This window comes from Trachemys scripta, chromosome 10, assembly GCF_013100865.1.
Source record: "Trachemys scripta elegans isolate TJP31775 chromosome 10, CAS_Tse_1.0, whole genome shotgun sequence".
In the NCBI taxonomy this organism is placed as follows: domain Eukaryota; kingdom Metazoa; phylum Chordata; order Testudines; family Emydidae; genus Trachemys; species Trachemys scripta.
In genome coordinates, this window is record NC_048307.1 from 55,876,123 (window position 1) to 55,901,179 (window position 25,057).

General features: G+C 42.4%; 2 protein-coding genes across 9 annotated transcripts in view; one reads left to right on the forward strand and one right to left on the reverse strand.

Moving 5' to 3' along the window:
* APBA2 (amyloid beta precursor protein binding family A member 2) overlaps nt 1-25,057 on the forward strand; it is a 322,283-nt gene that overhangs the window by 257,252 nt on the left and 39,974 nt on the right. For 7 of the 8 annotated variants that reach the window (XM_034784918.1, XM_034784917.1, XM_034784914.1 and 4 more), the window contains one exon: nt 241-711. The exons of the other annotated variant lie outside the window; for it this stretch is intronic. In XM_034784918.1, the coding sequence (XP_034640809.1) occupies nt 241-312 (72 nt within the window). In that variant the 3' untranslated portion in view covers nt 313-711. Of the gene's footprint in view, nt 1-240; nt 712-25,057 lie in introns of those variants that run through there. 8 annotated transcript variants of the gene reach the window in all.
* Nucleotides 1,201-25,057, reverse strand: part of FAM189A1 (family with sequence similarity 189 member A1) — a 440,241-nt gene continuing 416,384 nt past the window's right edge. The window contains exons 8-11 of the mRNA XM_034784922.1: nt 18,449-18,524; nt 13,702-14,298; nt 6,899-7,227; nt 1,201-3,525 (exon numbers count right to left, since the gene is read on the reverse strand). Coding sequence (XP_034640813.1) covers nt 3,340-3,525; nt 6,899-7,227; nt 13,702-14,298; nt 18,449-18,524 — 1,188 coding nt within the window. The 3' untranslated portion in view covers nt 1,201-3,339. The remainder of the gene's footprint in view (nt 3,526-6,898; nt 7,228-13,701; nt 14,299-18,448; nt 18,525-25,057) is intronic.

Here is a 25,057-nt window from a genome sequence, read left to right on the forward strand (position 1 = left end):
TCCTTAGCTTGGACAGCGGTGGTTGGATGAAATCGGTAATAGCAGCTGGTTTTTCAATTGCTTTTGCTATTCTGATATCATGTCATTTGAAAACAACCCCCCCACCCCCCAAAGTTCTAGATAGAAACCAGGAAAACCTCCCCTGAAGTCAATGAATGCTGTTAGTGATATGTGCATCAGGCCCCTAGTGATTCTCAACTGATAATTCTGTTACTATATTTTATGTAAATCAATTGACAGATTCATATGAAGACTATGCCAGCTGCAATGTTCAGGCTTCTAACTGGCCAAGAGACACCCCTGTACATCTAGCACATGAGGCTGTCTCTCTCAACAAAAGAACTAAATGATTCCATCAAAGTTGAAGTCTACACAGAAGAAGGAAGAATTTTGTATTTTGTATGAATGAAAGGCTTTGAAACAGGACCTGAAGATTTCACAAACTGAATGGCCAAGAGTCTCTCCCTTGCCAAAAAGTGATGACCATCTTTATCAAGAACAATAATCACTGACACAAAATCTTTGTAAGACATAGTATTTTGCAACATCTTCTAAACTCTTTTCTCATTGAAACTTATACATATTTATTTGTAATCTTCATGTGGCATGGTGTACATCTGTCTGTCATGTTTGATAATATGAGAATGAATCGGCAGAACATTTACTGCAAAGATAAGCAACTGAACAGCAGCCTCAAGTTAAAAAAAAAAATCCAAGTCCCATGTAATGGTCCCTCCACAGCGTATTGCGTAATTTGAAAGCTGATCTAGGGCAGATGGCATTTTAAAATTTCAGTGATTAGGAATGTGTGCTATTAGATTCTAATGTAAAGTGAAACCGTTGTAGTTCTTGGTATAGTTACATGTTACATTTGTCATAATGGTAAGTATGGCAAGGTGTGATATAAGTGTATAACAAAAGAACAGGCAAGTGTTTCTGATGCTAAATAAAGAATAAATGCCACAAAACTAAATTTTTTATTTACATTTATTTTTAATTTTCATGGTTTAACAGAACTGCTTTTCTGATACTTAAATGTGTTCCATGGTTTGTGTAATATTTTTTATTACCCTTTGATTGACATTAGCTCACAATGGGAGAGCCATCCTTAGTCTTTTATAAAAACATTCTTGTTCCTGAGGCATTGTTCTGGTGAACGAGGAGGAAGTAGCACCAACAGCAGTATTAGAATGTGTATAGATAAAATAAGTAGTAGTAAAGTTGTATTCATTATGAGAAATTGTTCATTAATGTAACTTTGTCTTGATTTGTGGTGGGGGGGGGGGAGGGACAAGGCCTTGAAGAAAATACACTGTGACTTTAGAAGCCTTACCATGCAGTAACTAAAGCTTTAGGATTTCAAGGAGTAACATATACGTTGCATGCAACTGACCTTAGGAAAGAATTAACCCTAGTATCACTAATAAATCTGGAGTAATAAAGACAACTTGCTTATCTTGTTTATTCTGTTAGTAAGTTTACTGAATTCAAAAATCTTCCTAGAAATAGCCCCATTAATTCTTCATCCAAATGCAGTTGCAAAGAATCAGGTAGCTGGAATCCATCTGCTGCCTTGAAGTCAGAATTATAGTAGGTGGTATATCTGCAGAATTCATAGTGAATGGATGCTTGCAATTGCCATACCTTGTTGCCACTGGATGTCACTGTAGCTTCATGCGAATGTAGTTGAAGCAGCATCAATTTAAAATATAGCGATATTGATGATTGACAAACACACATTGTGAACTGAAGCTACCCATCTCCAGCTACACACCCTTGTGACCTTTTCACAGATTGTCTGCCAAGTTCAGAGTGACACAAATGAAAACAGCCAAGCAATTAAACCCCATAGATGTGTTTACAAAAGTTAAAATTGTGCACATTAGACTGGATTCCTTATGAGAACACTGATCATGCCCTTTCCTATCTCTGCCGAGTTGTAGCTTGCATTGGTTTGTTCTTAACAAAGACCTGGCAGGCACCATCTGCTGTTAGTATTGGCATTAGTTGAGTTTTTTAGACCAATTTTTAATGCAAAAGACCTACGAGAAGAAAATTATCCATGCTAACAAATGGAATAAACCAAATCAGAGCAAGATGAGGGCCCAATGGGATGCCAAAGATGTATCAAGATTCAGGGTTTTGAAGAGGTTTTTCAGGGCCCAGGGCAAAATCTGAAACTGAGCCCCCTTCCCTTCCAAAATTAGTGTGAAGATGAAAGAGTTTAAGATGGTAGGGAATGGGGAGCAAGGTTAGCAAGGATCCAGGCCAGTGGGGTGGCTGCCCTCCTCAAAGGGAGAGAGGAGCTCTGACCCCTCTGCTGGTGGGAATGGTATCCACAACTCTACTCCTAGCTCTGGGTGGCTTCAGACCCTCCAGATGATGACGACAGTTGTGGCAATGATAGGATCTGAGCCTGGCCAGGATGGGGGAGTCACTTCCCATACTACCCAGGCCACTCAAATTTGGCTCAGCTGCCCCCCCTCATTTGGGGGGCCCTCTCAAACAAGGTGGGAGGGCAAACTGCCCTTTTTGTGCTCCCCCAGGTAGCCCTGTCTGGATTGTCCATGAAAGGTTATGGAAGTCAGCTTTTAGGCAATTCCAGCAGTGCAATGGCTTTGTCCATAGTGCACCTGCTGGACATAATTTGTAGTGAATTTAGACCTCAGTATATAATGGCATCTCCCAAACCATCAAACTCATGAGCATTCAGAAGAAAGTAAAAAAGGAACCACTTTCCAGCCTTTACTAGAATTTAAAAGGGCAAGGGGCATTTGAGAAACAAAACAGCTCTAGCAGAAGATAACAATTAGCTTAGCGTCATGAAACCTATGTACACTTAGAAATGGAAAGAAAGGGACCAGCGAAAGCAGCTATGCTCTATAATAAGAGTGAATCTTTGTATTTCTAACCAAATCAGTTTTTGCAGAAGCAAAGTCCAGAAATACTTTTTATTAAAACACTGATGATAGTTAAAACCCATTGAGGTACATTAAATAAATGCAACTTATAAGTTGTACAAAAAGTCTCTTGGTGATGGTTTTCAGGAAATGCTGCATGGTAGCAGCATCTCCATCAATATGTTCAAATCAATGCATGTCTGTTTGGGAAAACATTTGTTACAAGTTTAATAATAACCCTTTAAATTTTGCAAAATGCAGGGCTTAAAAATTTACATTCAGAAAAAGAGTGGTGTTCTTCTACTATTAAATAGAAAGTGGAATTCCAAAAGGAAGACACTTTTTTTTCCTTTCTAAGCCATCCATTATTTGCATTTCTCTGTGTGCTGGACTCTTCTCTTTGCTGGAATCAGCTTTTCTGCATACCTGTAAACTGTTGTCAAAGGATTGTCTCCCGGCAAACTCCAATCAAACTGTGTGGCCTGTCCCGCTCTAAACTGCGAGTGATGTGGGACCTGCGTAAGAAGGCAACTGGAGAACTTAGAGCACCACAACTCTGAAGGTGAAGATCTTCTTGAAGTCGTTTTCTAGAGGTATTCACATTCTGCTGGGAACTTGTAATTACCTGATAAAGGGGGAGCATGGAGGGAGGAGGAGGAAAAGGAGACAGGATACTTAAAAGTGGCAATTCTTCAACAAAAACTTCAAAAACAGTCTCCCAACGAGAAACTGCAGAACTGGAATTAATTTGCAAACTGGACACCATCAAATTAGGTCTGAATGAAGACTGGGAGTGCATGGGTCACTCCAAAACTAATTTCCTCCTGCTGATACACACATCTTTTGTCAACTGTTTGAAATGGGCCACCTTGATTACATTGAACTCATTAGCACAACAAAAGTGATTTTTCCTCCCTTCTTGTCAACTGTTGAGAATAGCCCACTTCCACCTTAATTGAATTGGCTCCTTAACACTGACCCCCTCACTTGGTAAGGCAACTCCCATCTTTTCATATGCTGTGTATTTATACCCTACTGTATTTTCCACTCCATGAATCCGATGAAGTGGGTTTTAGCCCACGAAAGCTTATGCCCAAATAAATTTGTTAGTCTCTAAGGTGCCACAAGGACTCCTCGTTGTTTTTGAGGATAAGAGCTGTTTGTTTCACTGCAAAGATTCAGTCACTTCTGTTACAGTAACAGTTTTCTGCTCAGTCTCTTTTATTGAATTTTACCTAATATGGTTAGGCCACAGAAGGTAAAATCCTAATACTACCACCAGGCAATGGCCTTTATTTCAAGTGGGAGGGGCTGTGCTTTTGGTGCTGAAATCTCAGCTTCATTCCTCACTGACAACTCATGAAGCAGCATCATGTAGCTGCTGCCGGGACAAACAATGCAGAAACCACCGTCCTCCTTCAAAAAAATCTTGGTTTAAATTAAAGAAAATATGTTCCCCCTTCTCATATGGGAACAAACTGGTAATTGGGGGCCTCTGAAATGGTCATACCTGGGTACAGCTAGACAGGAAGCCTGAGTTAAGCTGTGGTGACCTCGTGCTCGTGCTCTTTATGCTGCTTCAGACAGACTTTTAGAGATAGAGGGAGACAGAGCACTGCTGTGGTTGGCCTCAGCTGATCAGAGAGTAAGTGATGGAATTGTGACTCCTGCTGAGGCATGAAGGAGGGGAATTAGATAGAGAGGAAGCTGTTTTCTTAGAACACAGCTTTACCTTTTAGTCCTCAGGTATAAGTTTGGGACAATGAACTCCATCCATTTGCTTAGAGGGGGGAGGGAAAGAGAGATTGATTTTTCCCGTCCATTAACTAAAATTTGTTTTCTTTCTCACCATCACTTAAAGAGCAACTCTTTTGTGAAGTAGCTTGTCACTTCCATTTACACCTCTAACTCTGAATTACATAATGGTTATTGAAAAGGCTCTGAGCTTCAAGAGCAGATTGATGGAGCTGCTTGGACTTTGTTAATGTTTGCTGACTGGAAAAATAACTTTACTAGGATTGCTCCCTTTGTTTGAAGAAGCCATGTGTCTCCTCGGATCTCAAAAACTACACTTGATAAAAATCACATGCGTGGTTTCCATTTTTACTATCTGTCTAAAACACTCAGTCTATAGTATTTTTCTTTTTGAGAAGTTATGGCTTTCCATTATAGCCCTAATATACTGTTTCCAGCTTTCTAACCTTTGGGAGTTAATGACCTATAATGATTTCAAAGCAATAAAAATGTTAACGACATAAGGTCACTGTGGAATTCTTAAGTATCTCAGGATATTACTGTTTTTCCACTGCTGTAACTAGATATAGTAAGGTTAGTATTTCAATATGTTCTACTCACCAGCTAGCAAAAGGCTAATGCTAATTATCTTATGACCATGCCTTGGTCAATGGTGGACACTTTGTACAGCACTTAAGTTTCTCTCACAATGCTATATACTGACCACTATATCACATATTTAAAGACATAGGAAGTTTTCATACTGCTGAGGAAAAGAGTGGACAAGCAGGCAAATGCGACAGAGCCAATGATCTGTATATTTATATATCTTCAATTTTCCACCCAGAATCTTATGGTAGTGGGCTAGCATCAGTGTTCCCTCTAATTTTTCCCAAACGTGTGGAATAAATTTTGTTATGTGTGACAAATCATCCTCATATTGGTGCACATAACAAAATTCATGTGGTGATGGTGGGGTCGAGGGGTTCAGAGTATGGGAGGGGACTCAGGGCTGGGACAGAGGGTTGGAGTGCGGGGGGTGTGAGGGCTCCAGTTGGGGGTGTGGGCTCGGGGGTGGGGTTGAGGGTTGGGGGGGGTGAGTGCTCCGGGGTGGGGCCGGGAATGAGGGGCTCAGGGCTGGGATAGAAGGTTGGGTGTGTGTGTGTGAGGGGTGAGGGCTCCGTCTGGAAGTGCAGGCCAGGCATGAGGGGCTCAGGGCTGGGGCAGAGGGTTGAGGAGCAGGGAGTGAGGGCTCTAGCTGAGGATGCAGCAAGGATGAGGGGCTTGAGGTGCAGGAGGGTGCTCTGGGGCTCCCCCCAGCTCTCTCTCCCTGGAGCAGCACCTGGGCTACGGGGGAGAGGTGCTTCTCCCTTGGCCGCAGCAGATTGGGGCCTGGGGCAGGGGGTTCCCTGAGCACTTGCCCAGCCATGCAGCTTACAGGCAACTTAGGGTAGCATGTCTCTCAGACAGCCTCCCGAACCATTGGGAGAAGGGAACTCCATTTCTACAGCTGATATTTTTGTTACAAAATGAATAAGAGGTCAATCCTGCAGTCGTATTCAAATTTGGCCAATAGGCATTAGAAAATCAGATGGCCCAAAAGGGTTTATTTTGAATCATGCTTTAGATTACAAAACATATTAAGCTTCATGCATTGTTCAATGCTTTGTGTTTTCATGGTCTCTTCCAAGCATGTGAACCCAATTTATTCCTCAGTCAAAGGTGTGGGGATCCTCTGTTCCTTAATTCTGAGAATTAGAATTTGCCAGCTTCCTAAAAAATAACCAAACCCAGTGTTCATCTTCTAGCCAGAAGCATGGGTGAGCACTGTCCTCCTTCAGAACAGATGCCAATACCACTTGCTTATCTACCCATTCGGGCAGTTGGTAGACTCCATCCCTCCCTTCTGCCATCCAAAGGTATCTGCTCCACAATGCAGCTGAGCTTCACTAGTTCAAGAAGCAAAAGCTCCAAGTCAGTTTCCAAACCTTTGTATCCTATGTCCTCAAATACGTTTTCCACCCCTGCCTTACAGTTGGGGAGAAGAGAGTAAGCTTAAAAATAAGGTGAGAGTTCCCTATAAATCTTCAAGGACAGCATCAGTATAAATTCCTGCTCTGTGGAGTTTAGTGCTAAAGGCCATCTTTAAAATCATGTCTTGTTCAGTTCAAAATATGTCATTGCTTGACAGAATTAATACTCTAAAGCAACCCAGGACACAAGCATATGTTCCCTGCTTATTATAAACACAATAATGGTCCTACCTGGTCTATAATGTTGGCACTGAAGATGGCTTCTTCCATGTGTCTTTCATCTGATTTGATTACAGATCTTATGCTGTTCACAACGTGACGCACTTCTGGAGGGAGATTACAATTTGAATGTTCCAAAAATTTAGCCACCAAAATTTTTGTGTCTTTATAGGCCTTAAGGTCCACTAAAGAGTGCGGTCGCTCTTTGGAGATTGTGTTGAAGGCCTTTGGCTTTAACTGTAGGTCAATCTTCCTTGTCTCTCTTTGTTTTCCAGTGGGTGGGAAACGGCTTACAGAGTCCTGGCAAGCAGAGGCAGCCACATGAGAACTACAAACGGGAACTAAAAATAAAGGGGGGAAAATGAAACTTTTAAAAAAAGGCTAGAATAAGAAAGGTGTCAAATCAAACATCCTCATAGGGGAATATTATAACGTTCAGCCTACAACCTATAACTCCTAGTAGGTTCACAGTGCAACAAAAGTATAAAACAAAGGAAACATTTAAAAATAGGTATTTTAAAGACTTCTAATAAGGGAATTGAATGCTGGTGAAACACTTCACATTGGCATTCCTTGAAAAGTTCTCCCTTTACCCCCAGAAAGGGTACAGCACTGAGCGTGGCAGGGCAACATTCCTCCCCAGGACTAGGAGGGACCACATGGGAGAGTGGATAGTTAAAAATCTTCATGTTCATTGATCCTTCTGCTAATACTGCTATCATGAATGCCAGTGGATACTAATCATGTTAGGGGAAATTTTTCCACTACAGACTGGGCTGAGACAAACATTAATTATATACAAGTCACTGCCCCTATGCTGATAAACACAGCTGTAGACTCAAGTTTTCAGGACAACTAGTCAGACCAAGAAAAGTTTAGGATTGGTCTAGTGGCCTCAGTCATTTTATTCCGAAGTGAATAATGCATCAAACCATTGTGAAAAATAGAGCAAAAGCCCATGCTGAAATAAAAGATCCAGGTCTCCACTGATTTTCTCCTGAAGGCTGCTTCCCAAAATATGTGGATGTGCTGCATTATAATCTGTCACAAAACTCTGCCCCCACACCTACTTCAGTGGTTCCAATATGTTTTACTAAGGCAACCTTCCAACTGCATTGAGTCTTTTTTGTGAACCACCATTACATACACGTATCCTGCGCCCTGGCACTGCAATCCTAACTGTGGCTTGGTGGACAGGTGATGGAGGGGCAGCAGGGCCCAACTTAAGTGGTGGTGTAAACCCAGGTGCAGGACAGGAGCCACTGCTGCAGGGTGAGCATCGGGTGGACTCACTCTGCACCAAGCCGTGAGAAGCGTACATGGGCCTAAGTCCCTGTGTCCCAGAATGGGATGGTTTGGGAACCTGCTCTTTTAACTGGGAAACTGTAATGAAGCACTAGAGTAAAAGAAAAGAAGTTCAGAGGCCCCAGGCTCAGCACTAGAAAGAGTGATAACATCTGGATCTAGGCATCATGTGCATGGAAAATGGTGTTATCCCATACTGAACATAATTTATGTATATTATTATTATTACTATTAGTGTTTGGGGGAAAAGATTCCCAATTACTTGATTTTATTTTTCAGTCTGTAGCTTGGTATAGTTATTGATAGGGGGAAAAAAACTATAATCCAATTTTAGGAAATTGACTCCTCTCCTGTTTCTAATGCAGCCTGAAATAATCCTGTTTCCTAATGTTGGCAGGCAAATTATCATCTGTTAAGAAATGTTTCAAGGGTTATGATGCATTTTCCTCTTTCTTGTATATTTATCAAAGGTGCTTATATTTAATGTTATAGGCCTAATCTTGAAAGCCAATTGACATCAATGATGTGCAGTGAGGACTCAGCTCCTCTTGGGAACAGGCCCTATTGTAATTCCTCAAGAGACCCAATTAACCATAGAAGTATCTAGGATGTACTAGAAACAAGCAGGATGAATTCCTCTTGCCTCTATGTCTAAAGGAGCAGGAGTTCTGTTTAATAATTTCATTCCCCGTTACAGATTCATTCTGTTGCAGAGCAAGTGTCCTGCACCACTAATTTTAGTTAATGTACACATTCTGGAGAATACCTTGCCACCTTTTCCTGAACTCCATCCTATCGTTCAGTTGCCAAAGCATCAATGAACTGCAGAGGGGCTAGCAAAGCATCTGCAAACAGCTCCAGAGGTATTTTGCTCTCTACTAAGAGGGTACCTGAGAGGCCAGCACAATGATCAATGATCATGTGATGATGCCACATAGTAATTACCACCACCGTCTTTTTGACCTCATGCTTCTGACAGTCAAAAAAGATTAAATCCGCCCATTTGTGGTAAGCCTGTTTATTACTCTTTCCAACACTGAAAACTATTTTGAACTTCTAGGTACATTAGAGGATGTTTTTCTTCTGCATCTTCAAGGCAAAGCAGATAATGAAAAACAGGTCTAATCCTTCCTGGCAGAGTGTATAATTAAATCAGGAAAAACCAATATTAAAAGAACACTGAGTCTCACAAACTCAAAGCCATAATGAAATTAAGAGGGCTGGCTGCTTTTGTCCTTAACTTGCCTTGATGTACCTAGGTACTGCAATACATGATGGTGTATGGCTCTCCAGTTAAGAGATGACATTTCAATAGGTTTAAGTGGAATTTGTCTTGGCAGCCTTCACCACACTCCTGGTGCTTAACATACCTGGGGCATAGAGCAAAATGAAACACTAGACATTGTTATCTGCCACACTAGTCACTATAGAGAATGCCAGCAATGGATGGGGTTACTCTGGGCTAGTGTGCACAGCTATATTGGCAAACCCTCCCAGTGTAGATGCAGTTTATACTAGCATCACTAATTGTTTTAGTCCTCCTTTGTTATGGCAATAGCTTATTGAAAAAAAATACAAACAATTCATTTATAAATACTTTTAAAATTGAGAACCCCTTTCTTATTGAGATTGTATGTGAACCTACCACAGTCACAAAGTGCAGGGATTATTGACCATGAGAGTCTATTACATCAAAGATATTTTTGATGTTCTTGTATCTGAAACAGCAGATCCCCTGCTTTAAACAAACAAACAAGAAATCTGACTCCCAACATCAAGAGGTAAGTGGATGGATTATTGACCAAAGAGACCAGAATGGGTCTATCATGTCAAGTCTTACTTGGGGGCACATTAATCTGAGGATTATTGACAAAAAAGTCCATAAAGTCTTAATCCTGCTTGGAAACAAACACTTTAATTCCTGGATTATTAATACATTAGGAGTAATGGCTCTTGTGTTACTGTAGGTACTGCACAAGTGCAATAATTCTGCTCCAATATTTTATGCTGAAGCTAGTTGCTGTGCAATGGCCGTAGCATGCGTAATCCAATCTGGCAGAGACTCTCCACATCAATGTGTAGCGTTACATTTATAAATCACTAAAAATCAGGATTTATATAGTGGAAATATGGCAGGCACCTAAGAAAAGTTAATTGGTGGCGCCTAGGAGTGGAAACTGAGTTCTAATTAACATTTTCCTACAAATTCTCCATCAGGAGACATATACCTGGTCTTTCCCCATGAAAGATGGCCCCCCCACAAATCTACCGCTGTAAACTTGTGCAAATCACTTTATTTTCTTTGCATAAATTCCCCATCTATACAATGGGAATAGCAAACAATTTCTCTCCCCCACCCTTTCTCTTTTGTCTTTTTAGACTGGGGTAGGGACTCTCTTTTCACTATATATTTGCACAGCACTAGCAGGATTAGTCTCATTTGAGGCCTCTAGATGCTACCGTAACACAAATTATAATAAAAAGACAGAAAGCTAAACTGTAAATTACTGGCAACAACTAGCTTTTCCTCTGGGTTTTGGGTGGAGCCCAGCTAGTTCCCGGCATCCCACCTCTTGTCCTCAAACTCTGTGGATCCCCAGTTCCACTTCTACAAGGTCACATCTACCCCCAGTGCAAACCCTCAGGCACAGCTCCCTCCCTGGGCGGAAGTAGAAACAAGCACAAAGGAGAGTGGGTGTGTCCATTTCCTGTATCTTTGCATTCCTCTGGAGAACATTTGTTTGGTCTGGCTTGTGATCAGGATGCTCATGTTTCCTTTCCCTTCCCTTACTTTTCTCCTCTATGGAAAGCAGGGACCTGTGTGTGCTTTAAGGTCAAAAGGCTTTCTTCCTACTTCTGCCAACAAATTCTAACACAATACGGAGCCATTGGGGCCCTTCTCACTGGGCTGAATCCACCTCACTGCAACATGCCCACCTAGCTGGACTTGGAGCAAAGGAGCTGCATGGGTAGATGGGAAATAGAATCCTCCTTCCCAGGCATGGAAGATCAGTAGAGTTCTGTGCAAGATACTGCAGCAACCATGCTGAATGCTGTTCCCCCATTCTGCAAGGAGCATCCCCACTCCTTACCTGGCCACTCTCACCTTGTTCCCATGCCCCAGTGCATGGTGGTGTGCCCAGGAGTGTGGACCCCCTTGAATGGGCTGCAGATCTTCTGCCTGTCCTGCGCTGAAACTACCCCAATTCCACTGTGCCTCAGGCTTCACTGCTGCACAGGAGTTTTTCCACTGAATGAACAATGTACAGCCTAAAGCAATTACCAGATTGCAATTTGCAGCATCTAAACATTCCATGTTAAACTCTACAACTTCATAGCCCAGGGGTCGGCAACCTTTCAAGGTGTGCCAAGGCTTCATTTATTCACTCTAATTTAAGGTTTCGTGTGCCAGTAATACATTTTAACGTTTTTAGAAGGTCTCTTTCTATAAGTCTATAATACATAACTAAACTATTGTTGTATGTAAAGTAAATAAGGATTTTAAAATGTTTAAGACGCTTTATTTAAAATTAAATTAAAATGCAGAGCCCCCCGGACCAGTGGCCAGGACCCGGGCAGTGTGAGTGCCACTGAAAATCAGCTCGCATACCACCTTTGGCACGCATGCCATAGGTTGCCTACCCCTGTCATAGCCCATCCCTGAAGTATCCAGATCAAATGCTTAGGCAGAGATAGCCAAAGATAAGCAACTCCAGCTGTTTGTCACAAGAGAAAGCACCTTAGGAAAGATGAAGCTGAAGGGGCTAATACAAACAGCTGCTACATGTCATTGGAAATACACTTCTTGTAATATTTATGTAATTTCCAAATAATGTTCAACAAACTCTTCACCTGAGCAGGGAGGAAAGCAAGCAGATGTTATGACTAGGGTTGAGGAACTCCATGGAGCTGGAGATTTTCTGAATCTCTCAAACTGTTTTTGAAGTTTACAAAATGGTTTGAATTTGCAAAGTTCTCTTTCTTTTCACTTAAACTCATTCATTTCTTCAAAGGGATTTAATTTTAAAGAACAAACAATTTGGTGATGAAGCTAGATCAGCACAAGTAAGCTTCCTATATGTTACATTCACACAGGTGCCTATTGGTGTTGTCTTTAGATTGTTCTCTGCCACTTTATTTACAGTCTCTCCTAAGCAGAACAACAAACCTAGTGTTTGAGTCCAACTTTCCAATGCATGAAGTTAAATGGGTGAGAAATTAAACAAAATGAGTTCCCATATCTCTAGTTTTAACCCTCACAGCTGCTTCTTACCAGATACGCAGCATTACAATAACATACACATATAAGAAATCCAACATATACTATTTTTATATTAAGGATGCACATTTCTTGGGTGGCAATTTGAAGCCAGGTTTCTAGATTTAAAATGCCAGGTCATTAACTCGCTGTCCCAGGGAGCTCACAGAACTACATGTTAATGTCTCTGAAATTCACAGAATCACAGAAATTAAAGATGCAAAAGTAGATTGCCTAGTAGATTGCCTAGCCCATCATTCTGCTGGTGCAGGGTAATTCTACATACGATTTTCTTCTCATGTTTTGTCTGCTTCTATTTTAAATTAGCCAAGCAATGACTCTTCCACCAGTTCCCTTGGAAAATTATTCAACAGTCCAACTGCTATCACTGGTAGGACAACTTTTCTTCCTTTTACTTTCAATCTATTTCTCTGCTTTACTCCTTTGAACATCCCTGAACAATTTACTTCCTTTTGTGATGTCGATCCCTTTTCAGGAGTTATAGACTGTTATATCATCTCTGCTATCATTTGGCCAAGTTATTCTAGTGTAACAAATACTTTCTCTTTCACAGTCATAAACTGATTTTTCATGAAGAGTTGGCAGCTGCTAAGCAAGACCTCTCCCTTTCTCTCCCTCCGTTACTGAGGGGGGGTTTTATAGCAGAAGAGACTGCTGCAGGAAAGCCAGACACTACCACCTTGTTATTCTCATCACCATCCTTCTGAAAATGACCCACCATCTTGTCACTACACTGTCATACTGGACCTGCTGCCTCTAGAGACCGTGCTAATAGTGTATTGCTTGCTGATCCTATCAAAGACAGCACCATCTTAGGGAGGAAAGCCAGAAGCTAGGCCTGCTGCACTACAAGTATGTCTGCTTGGCCACTCCCCTTTCCTGAATGATACCCCGGCTTCCACTCAACTCTTTAGTCTTGGTGTTCAGTGTGACAGTGGCAGACTAGCAGAAGCACCTGTTCTTCATACGCTGCCCAAGGTGTAGTTTTTTGACTCAGTGGAGAAAGGTCAATACAATTAAGAACTGCAATTATTAATTTCACACTTGTACATTTTTTTCCACATTCATTCTGCCTATAACTTTTAAACATGGGAAATGTACAAGGAGCTAAATTCTACATGTGTAAATCATGCTGCAAAACTTGATATAACTTCCAATAATACTAGCTGCAGGATAAATCAACTGTGCTTGATTTGTTCCATACTACATTGCCTTAGTGGCCCACACTTACCTTCTGTGCTGGATGAACATGATACAGGGTCACTAGTAGACCGGACTATGTTTGGAATGCCGTATTTTCTAATGCAATGCTGCTGGGCAGTTCTCTCGGGGCAGCCATAGTGTGATGAAGTACTTGCAGGCACAGAACAGGGAGAGGGCTGAGAGTGTACAGCAGCAGGCTGGTTAAAGACCCCACAACATATTTTCACTTGTTTCAAGGGTGGCGTGGCTTTGTTTTCTCTAACAGAGCTCTGGGATTCTCTTTCTGATGGGCTGAAATTCTCTGAGGAGCAGTCTGAGGCTCTGCCATGAACATAGTTCTCATATTCCTGGCCTTGAGACCTGTCCATAGAGGCTCTGCTGCGGGAACTCCCATCCTCATCAGGGGAACATTGAGAGTTAGTCCTGTGAAACCCAGAGCGAATGCTGTGATCCAAACTGGTGCAGCTCCTGTTTGTGGCGCCTTTGTGGGTTGTACTGTACGGAGAAAAGTCTGTGGAACGAAGAGACCCCTGAACTTCCAGAGAATAAAGATCCTCTGAAGAGTAACTATGATCTGGGATATCAGCAACCTCAGAGACCATAAGAGAGGTACTGTCAACAGACACTGAAAAACAAGGCATTTGGAGTATTATCATATTGCAGTCATGTATATCATTATTAGTATTCATTCTGTTTTTAAGCCAGCTATGTGCCAGTGCTGTACAAGACACAACATGAAGAAAGTCCTTGTCCTAAAAAGATAATGCTCTAATGGTTCAACTCATGGGTTTAAACCAATATATTAAAATAATTTAAATATTTTAAATGACAAAATGCCAGGATAGTAAAGACTGAAGTCATCCTTCTGCTTTTAGTCATTTTTAAGCAAAATGCTTTGAGCTATTCTCATCTATTTTCTTTCACTGATAAAGCTCATACCAAAGTATATTCTCCCACTACAGTTAGAGTGGGGTGAAGTCCTGCCTTTGGTTTATTTGATAAACATTTCTTTTAATGCTGTAAGGATTGTGTGTGGTAGGAACAATACACTTTACACAGGTACTCAGTAACCAAGGCATTTATCAAAGTTTTATACCTACCAGTATTATCAATGCTAGTTTTGTATCTAACACCTTGTAAAAGGCATCACACATGTCTCAAATACACATCAAAGAGCTTCTCGAAAAAGAATCCACCCTTGTACCATCTCTTTAGCATACAAAATGTATAGCATATCAGAGATTTCTTTGTCTCTATGTGGCAGATGAAAGCTCAACATTCTCTGCAGATATACACCACCGTGGAAGCCCTATGTATTAGAAGTTGAGATTTTTATCTCTTCTTCCAAGATTCTCACACATTTATATATAAACGAAAATGTGTCGGTGTGTTATGTAAAGCTGTATTTTTTCTCCTCTTTGTTGCCAGAAATGATTTTCTAAGAGAATAAAGAACCACACCTACATCCTGGACTATACATTCTTTTTTGCCCAACTTCAGAATACAACCAATTACTTTTCTATAGTGGACTAGAATTGATGAGGAGTTACCAGGTGTCATCCCCAATTATATACAGAATATACATAACTTAAAATAAATTGTTCCATTCAGCTCAGCAATCTCGGATGCCCCTTTTCATGTAATAGCTGTTCCTAGCAATATTGGTAAGGTAAACAGGTTCTCATATTTTTGTTGAGGGATGGGACAATAAGATCTGTTAGCAGGTTTACAAATGTTTGGTAAAGTGCCTCTGTGCACCTGGGGTCTGGCTAGCAGGAAGCGATGGAAGTGCTGAAATGAAAGAAAGCCTCTTAGTGCTGTATTCCTGGCCTGGCAGGAAATATTGTAAACTTCAAAAGGGAGCTGTGGTATTTTGGGGGCTTACCCTGGCACTCCAAAGATAAGATGGAGAAGGAGCCATCACTGCATATGATGTCAGATATCCAAAAGGCTAGATTTTATGAAGGACTTTTCATCCCCACTCAAAATTGCTAAGTGAGACCTAGTATTTTCTTCTGGGCATGTGGGAAACAAACTCCTATTTGCCAGGCAACTTAAGTTTGCCAAAGGACACATTAGTAAATTATGTAAATATCTATTTAGACGTGTTAAAATGCATATTATTTACTGCTCAAAGTGTATTAGATACACTGAAACTTAAGTTTGGTGATGTAAATACTTATTTAGACATTTTTAAATAGCATGTTTGTTAAATATACCAGAATGTCCCAAAAGCTTCTTACTTGGGTAGTTAAGATGAATCTTTGTAACATATCACATTAAGTCATGATCTGAAATCTTTAGAATATTAAGACAGATGCATGAATGGTCAAATCTGTATCCCATCCTCAGAGCAGAAACTTTGAAGTAGTGTCCAAACCCACCATGGAACCTCTTTTCCAGGATTTGGTTTTATTGATACTCAGAAACAATCAGATAGTATAAACCTTCCAAACAGACACTCCCACTCTCTCTCTGTCCTGGTTGGAGCAGTTTGGACCCATTGGTCAGCCTGACGTAAGGGCCTTATTTACACTTTCTCATGATTGCTACACTCCACTGCTGCAGTTCCCCTAGTGGTACCAACAGAGGAAGCTGTAGTAGAGGCTGGTCAACATCATCTTGACTACCATTATCGTTTAACCCTGCTCAGAGCAGGTCTAGCTGTACAATGACTGCTTTACCATGGCACTCACAACAGTGGCAAGGTTATTTCGGGGTAGTTTTGTAAGGGCGGGCGTTGGGGGAACCTAGGGTAGACACAGACATAGCATGTTAATGCATAATATACTTAAGCAAAATGTATGCAGTGTTGTTGTAGCCGTGTTGGTCACAGGATATTAGAGAGACAAGGTGGGTAAGGTAATATCTTTTATGGGACCAACTTCTCCTGGTGAGAGAGAAAAGTTTTCAAGCTAACGCAGAGTTTCTGAAGGAGAGCTCTGTGTAAGCTCAAAAGCTTCTTCTCTCACCAACAGCAACTGGTCCAATAAAAGATATCACTTCACCCACCTTGTCTCTTTCTCAGTATGTAAAGGAATACGTTCCTGTGGTTGGAGTCAGAACCTCTTTTGAAATGAGAATATACATGAAAATGTTGGATTTATATTCACTGTATGTATTCTGTCATGTTAGTAATACCAACGTTTAATAAAAATGTAACGAAGAGTTACATTTTTAAAAGATGCACATATACTTTTACATCCCCCCATTATGTGTCAAAGAAAGAGTATGCATTTTTAAAATGTCTACATAATAAATACATATGCACAGAGCTACAAAATGTTTATGACTGAATCCCTGATTCTTAACTCATCTATAGCATCACATATTATTTCAATACAAAGCAGAAAGGAGACACATTCTGCTCATCAGAGTGATCCAATAAATTCAGTTTTGATAAACCAAATTAAATATCTGCTATGAGTATATAAGAAAACTCTCTGTAAACAGCACCTCCTTAATAATAAAAACTGGTCACCTTGAATTGTCAACATCACACTTCACTGCACAAAGATGTCAAATGTTTTTTTTTTTAAGAATATTTAGTGCTAGTGAAAAGTGAGGAATTGACCACTCTGGAGACTGAAGCCTTCTAGTCATCCACAAAACAGACACATCATGGGAAGTACCTGATTCCCAACACTGATTTGTCAGCATACACTGACACTATTTTGGAAGATAATAGAAAATAGTTCAGTCCTCAGACCTGTTAAAACTTTAGCTTCTCTTCTGAGATTGTCAGCAAGGGTGCCAAGAGGTAATACCTACAGGGTGTTAATGTTGGCTATGATATGGACACGTATCTGCTGGGGATTAGACTGAGACCATCACCTCATTTCATATACACCACTGAACAGCCATCAGGTAGTAACCCGTTCTGGTCATTGAGCTGAATTTAAGACATTGACCTAGAGGTGAATACCTCTCAATGTCAATCAGACTTGTTACCGAAAGGCTGTCCTGATAAACTTGGTTAAAAGAATGAGCTGGCCCTGTGCTGCTGCTGCTCAGGATCCCTATTCAAGAGATCTGCCTTCAGAAGAAAGAGCTCCGGTTCATTCCTGGTCTTCTGGAGACTATGTACATTACACAGCTAACACACTGCAGAGCAGCAGTAGGGAAGAGCGATCTGAGTGTACCTCTCCAACGGCAGACACTGTTGCTTATTAATATTATTTATAGAGTGCCACAGGAATGCATGGTGCTTTAAAGACAACTAAAAGCCTCAAGAAAGCTTCCCATCAAAGTAAGCTCTCCACAGAGCTTTGGAGACAGCTTTGGAGAAGAAAACTGGCTTTCTTCTGTGCCTGTTTTACCATTCTAGCAATATCGGTTTGTGAAGAAGGAAAGTAGTGAGTGACTGGGACAAGAGTGTTTCTCATTATGACCAAGATGGGACCAAATCCCTCCTCTTCAAGGTAGAAAAGAACGAATAAGAGGAAACAGCCCACTTTAATGCCTGGTCTACACTTAAAAGTTAGGTTGACATAGCTACATGCTCAAGGGTGTGAAAAATTCACACTCCTGAATGACATAGTTAAGCCAACCTAACCCCCAGTGTAGACATGGTTAGACCGAGGGAAGAATTCCATCGACCTAGCTCCCGCCGCTCAGGGAGATGGATTACACACATGGATGGACAAACTCCTCTCGCTCTAGGCCCTATGTCAGTATAGCTGCAGCAATGTAGCTGTGCCACTGTAGCACCCATAGGATAGACATGGCCTTAGTGACAACTGCATGCTCCCAAAATAAACAAACAGTAAAATCACCTTGTGTGCTAAAGCCGGCTGTCATGTTTCTCTCACCCAAACTGGATTCAGTCACTTGCTGAGCTGTACCGGTGATCTGTACAGAAAGCGTATAATAAATAGTGTGTTAGCCTGCAGATAGCATTACCCAGAAATACAGGGCTGAAACATACTGTCATGGATCTAAAGGATATGACCGGTAATGTGAAAAAGCTATCCTACAAGTTGCTACTCAAATCAAAACGTATTCATAGACATAGTAATTTACTATGTCTTTGGATCAGCAGCAGATGCAGAGCAAATGAACATGCCTAAAGCAATTGCTGGATTTTCCAGAATCTATAAAATAAATTATCTTGGGTTCAGAGGCATTTAGGGCTTCAGGCTAACGTTACAAAGCATAATGACTGCGGTGCTTAAAATTAATGCTCCTATCTTCTTAGCGTATGTGCAACATGCCTCAGGTGGCACATGACCAGGACTCATCTCTGAATTTGATCCGCTGGTTGGATCCTTAGCTTCCCTGACCAGTGCTGACGGGGAGCGCAATGTGAACTGAGCCATACCCTCCAATGCTCCTATTACCAACAGTCTTTCTGTAGTGGTCTATATATCACTCTATTCCAGAGGTGGGCAAACTACGGCCTGCGGGACCATCCTGCCCGGCCCTTGAGCTCCCGGCCATGGAGACTAGCCCCCGGCCCCTCCCCGGCTATGCCCCTGCAGCCACGCAGCCGCACGGGCAGACCTCTGAGCAGCAGAGCTGCGCGCTCCTGCCGAGGAGAGTGGCAGAGTGTCTAGCTCCGGCCAGGCGGCGCGGCTGCCAGACACGCTGCTCTGAGTGGCATGGTAAGGGGGCCGGGGGGTTGGATAAGGGATGGGGGATCCCAGGGGACAGTCAGGGGATAGGGAACGGGGGGAGGGTGTTGGATAAGTGTGGGAGTCCTGGGGGGCTTGTCAGGGGTTGCGGGGGTGTGGATAGGGGTCGGGGCAGTCAGAGGACTGGAGCAGGGGGGATTGGATGGGGGGGTGGGGTCCCGGGGGCAGTTGGGGTGGGGGGTCCCGGGAGGGGGCGGTTAGGGGACAAGGAGCAAGGGGGATTGGATGGGTCAGGGGTTATGAGGGGGGCAGTCAGAGGGCGGGAAGTGGGAGGGGACGGATAGGGGGCGGGGACCAGGCTGTTTGGGGAGGCACTGCCTTCCCTACCCGGCCCTCCATACAGTTTTGAAACCCCAATGTGGCCTTTGGGCCAAAAAGTTTGCCCACCACTGCTCTATTCCCATCACGTGGCCATGGGGAAAAAGTGCACTGTGGAACCAGCAGAGACTACAGCTGGTAGAAGCAGGTGCAGAAACAGCCAAAGTGCACACAGAGAACTTTCTGCTGTTTTGACTGGACTTCCTCTGCCCCCTGCTGATTGGCTGCTTGCTCCAACCCTCTTCAACCATCCTCACAGTCTCTTCACCTCAGCTTCATGCCACACGTTCTCCACATACCCTCTTTTCCCCTGTCCTGTTATCCTCACCCTTCTTCCCTTCAGCAGGCACTCCTTTCACTTTTCTTTCCATGTACCTTATCCTCTCCTAACTAATCATGGAACTATCATGCTATATGCTGCCATCACATTGTTCATGCTGCTTTCCCCCACCCTCTATCTGTCTTTTTTAGACTGTGAGCTCTTTGGGGCAGTCACGGCCTGATACTCTGAGTTTGTACAGAACCCAGCACAATGGGGCCCTGTTCTTGGTTTGCCCCTAGGGTCTTCCATAATAAACATTAATAATATTCTTCAATTTCAGTCCTTGAACAACTAGAGCAGAACAGCTTTTGGGTTTACTTTGCAGAAGTACCTACATTTAAGTATTGAATGTAGTAATCTCTAAAATGCTAAAGGGTTCTTGTAGACGGATGGTGCTCTATAAGAGTAGGGCATTATTATTATTTATAGAAGTAGACTCATTACAGTTGCCAACAATTTGCAAGGTGGATTATTATTAGCAAATGGCTCCTTCTGCCGGAAGGAAATTCAAGGATGATTCACCCCCACCCCAAATTATTCACTGATGCAGCACAGTTTGTGGTTTTGAAAAGTTCTTCAAAGCCTTTCCCCCATCATTTTAAAAGATCTTAATATATTTTTTCTCCTTGAAATGCAGTTACAAATTTCACTTTATATATAGATGATAAAAATCAGCTGATGGGTTTCTGTAAATCACAAAGCCTCCTACGGAATGATAAAATATTTTTTTTCTGAAAAAAATAGAGATGGGTGTGTAGGGGAGGAGAGTTTGCAAAACAAAATACAGATAAATGCCTGATTTATTTCTCATGAAGCGAGGAGAGTTAGCATTAAAAAGCTATCAACTTGATTAAGGTTAGATACAACATTCATAACTCCAGATTCATGTGAATTCCTGTTGGAGATTTCTCTGCAAAATCACTAAGAGGGAGCAGCGCTCAAAGACAGCATGCTAAAGGGGAAGAATTCAAAAAAATCTAGACAAGTCTTTAAGAACTTGATTCAAACACTACTGAAGTAAATGGGCTTTAGACCAGGCCCTTAACCTTGTTTTTAATCCCTCCCATCAGATTTTTAGCAGTTCTTTGGGAACCTGCTATTGGAAAAGAATATGTGGTAATTATAAATAAAACAAGAGTACCAAACTATACCCTAAGACAAGGTCAGTATAGCATGAGAAGTTATGTCATCTTTAGCAGAACACATCACGTCTGCTTCTGTATGGCCACATTTAACTAGCAGACGTTCATTGCAATAGATGACAGAGCCTAGAAATAATCATCAATCACCTCTATGCCAGCTCCGGTGTCGAGGCTGAATTTGTATTTGGCTGTCTATAAAATTGAATGTAACATTACTACACTAAAGCCATTAAGAAAATAGCTCTAAGTGTTTGTGAATGTGACTATCTACATAAAAAATGGTATCAGAAATATTCCCCGTGCAGATACAGCTTCTGTGATGCAGTACTGCAGAGCAGGCCAATATTTAAAGTAATAGGGTCTTGTTGTGAAATGATTTACTGACAAATTTTTATCCTTAAAGAATCTTTCTTCACTATATGTGAAAAAGCCTGGTTACTTAACTTGTACAGTAGCTGGAGTTCTTTGAGATATGTATTCCTCAAGGTGCATATGCGCTCTATGCACCTGAGACTGGATGATTTTTTGTTAGCAATGTCCTTTGGTCCGCACTTACACCCTTCTCCTCCTCATGCTCCAAACCAAAGATATGAGGGGGTGGGAGATGGACTAACTGCCTCTGTAGTTCCTTCTCTACCATGAATACCTTGTATAGTAACAAGCTAAATAACCAGACTTTCAGTGAGGGTCCATCTGCATATTCCATTTGAGGTGACTCACAATCAGTGTTCATCGAGGATGATGGTGTGAGGAGCTCTGCTGTATCACAGACCAAAGGACTATTCTTCTGAAGGATGTGTCTGTTCTAGAAGCTTGTACCAGGATGTAACTCTTCATAGAGGTATGAACAGAGCCCCACACTGCCACTCTATAGGAACATCTCAAAGTGAAGGTATCTCTGAGAGGAGATTGCTTCTCCTCTCATACATTTGGCAAAAGAGACAAATACTTAAGAACATTTCCTAAAAGGTTTTGTTCTCTGTAGGTAAAAGGCCAAGGCTTGTCCAACATCCAAAGAGTGGAGCTTCCCATCCTCTCTGGTAGCATGGGTATTCTGGTGGGAGACAGGTAAAATGAATGACCTGGGTCAGATGGAATTCCAAGATTACTTTTGGAATGAATTTAGGATGTAACCTCAAGGATGTAACCTTATCCTAACAGATGACCATATAGGGAGGGACTGCCATAAGGGCGCCAGCTCATCTGCTCTTCTGGCTGAGATGATTGCAACCAGAAAGGCAACCTTCATGGATAGATGAGCAAGAAACATGGAAGCTAAAGGTTTGAAGGGGGAATTTGTTAGTGTGGCAAAGACTAGCTCAAGGTTCGATATTGGATAGGTTTCATTACTGGAGGAAAGGTCCTGATAAGTCCCTTTGAAAACCTTACTGTAATCAGATAGGCGAAGATTGTATGGTTGTCCATTGAAAGGGAAAAGGCTCTAATAACTGCCAAGTGTACTCACAAGGAGGTGAGACAACTGTGACATTTTCAGAGACAGGAGTTAGTTCAGAATATTAGAGATCTCTGAATACTCTAGGGCTAGCTGATGATGTTGACACCATGCAAAGAACCTCTCCCATCTTGCTGTATAGCCTTTTCTTGTGGAGTCTTTTCTGCTATTGCCAATGATGGATTGTACAGCCTCCAGGCATGATCTTTTTAAGTTTGGCATCCATCCAAATATGAAGCTGCTAGATGGAGAGATGCTGGTTTGCAATGGAGGATCTTGCCCCCGTCTTGGGTTAACATGTCTGGCAGGAGCTGAATGTAGATGCAAGGAGAATGCTAGTGAACTAAAACTGCCTCGGCCACATGGGGGCCACTAGGATTACCAACACTTTGTCCTGTTTGATCTTCCTCTGGACTCAAGGCAAGAGGGGAATGGATGGAAATGCATAAGTTAGTGGTTCTGAATGTTGTACTAGAAATGCTTCCCATCTGGAGCTGTGTCCTCATACCGTTTGGGGAGGCTGGACATTTCCTGTTTTTGTGAGATGCAAAGAGATCCCATGATGGGAATTCCTGTTGTTGAAAGATGTTCTATACCACCAAGTCGTTAAGTTCCCATTTGTGGTCTTTGGAGACCGTGTCCTCTGACGCGGTCTGCCAGAGTATTTTGCACCCCTGGAAGATGCACTGCTCAAAGGGTGATATGGTGGCAGAGATATGGCAGAAATTATTTGTAATACTCATGCATTGTATTCAATTTTGAATTCCTGATAGGTCCAGATAGCTCCCGAACCTCATAGGGAGGAGTCTGTAATTAGTTTTTTCATGGGTCAGGGTGTGTGTGCAAAGGGAACTCCAACACAGTGACTTCAAGTTTTCCTACCAGGTGAGTGACATCAGGACCCCATGGGGGACCGAAACTGACTTGCCAAGAGTAAGCTTTCATGGCACATAGATTGTGTATAACTATGCTTGTAGACTGGGATTCTCAAACTTCATTGCATCACGACCCTTCAAATTGAGAGCTGGAAAAGAGTTGCCTTTGTTTAGTGAGGGGATTAGAGAGACCAGGGCGATCATTCTGAAGCATAAGAGGCAGATTAAGTCATTCACCTGTCAGATATAGTATGAGCCTCCAGGTTCCTTTCTTCTTGTGGATGAGGAAATATCTTAAGTAAAATCCTCTTCCCGTGTACTGGGGTGTTACCAGCTCTATGGCTCCCAGATGGAGCAGAGAGTCTATTTCCTGGGTGAACATCCTCTCGTGAGGATGCTGGAAAAAAAGTAAGCTACGCAGCTAATAAAAAGCTAATACCAAGCTCAGGTGGCCTTGGCAGGAGGACTCAAAGGTCCCATCAAAAGTCATCAGTTAGTAATGACTCTCAGTTATTACTGGACTGGCTGGATTCACACTAGTAACTGTAATGTACATTCTGTGGCTGCTTGATTTGGACTTTGCCTTTAACAGACCTTGTGTGGTGGCAGTATGCAGCACACGTTCCATTCCTCAATCTGTAAGCTAAAGACCCAGGGAGCTTCAGGTGTTGTATGCTCTCAGCAGTTTCTGTGTTTTCAGTGAACTAACGTTTCTTTAGCACAAGGGACACTATAGTGACCTTGAGGGGAAAGGGTCCATTATCCCCTCACCTATCTCCTACACCACAGCTCCTACTTATTTTTAAGCTAAATTTCAGGCTTAAAGAAACATAAAAAAACCCTATTTTGACAGTAAAACAAAAGAGCTGACCAAAACCTACTTTTCATTCACTCGATTCCTTTTTCCGAAAGGAGACAGCACCAACACAAATACAGGGCCTATTCTGGAAACCCTGTATGAATATGATTAAGGGTACATCTACACCAGGTTTCCCCAAACTTTTTACCTTGCGTCCCCATCCCGCCCCAGCTGTGGTTGGGAGCTGGATCCGATGTGGAGCTGGAGTTGCAGCCAGGCTGAGAGCCAGGGGCTGAGGCCGGGACCACAGCTGGAGGCAGGAATGTGGCCAGGAATGGGGCCAGAACTGGAAGCAGAGCCGTGCTGGGGCAGGACTGGAGCTGCAGCTGGGCTGGGAGCCAGGGGCTGAGACTCGGGCTGCAGCTTGGGGTGGGGCCAGGAGTTGGGGCCAGAGCAGAGCTGGGGGCAGAGCAGGGCTGGTTGGTGCTCCCTGGCCCACTTGGGGGCTGGCCCAGGCCCCACTGCGCCTCCGTGTCCCCCTAGGGGGGCATGCCCGACAGTTCGGGGATCACTGGTCTACACTTAAAACCCTACAACTGCAAACCTGTGCCGGTGTAGCTCTTCAGTATAGACACCATCTATGCTGATTGGACTGTCCCTTCCATCAGCGTAGTTAATCCACCTCGCAGAGAGGTGGTAGTTAGTTCAACAGAAGAATTCCTCCACTGACCTAACACTGCCTACATCAGAGGTTAGGTTTGCTTACCTACCACACTCAGGGGTGCGGACTTTTCACACCTGAGTGATGTAGTTAAGCCAACTTAATTTTCCAGTGTAGACCA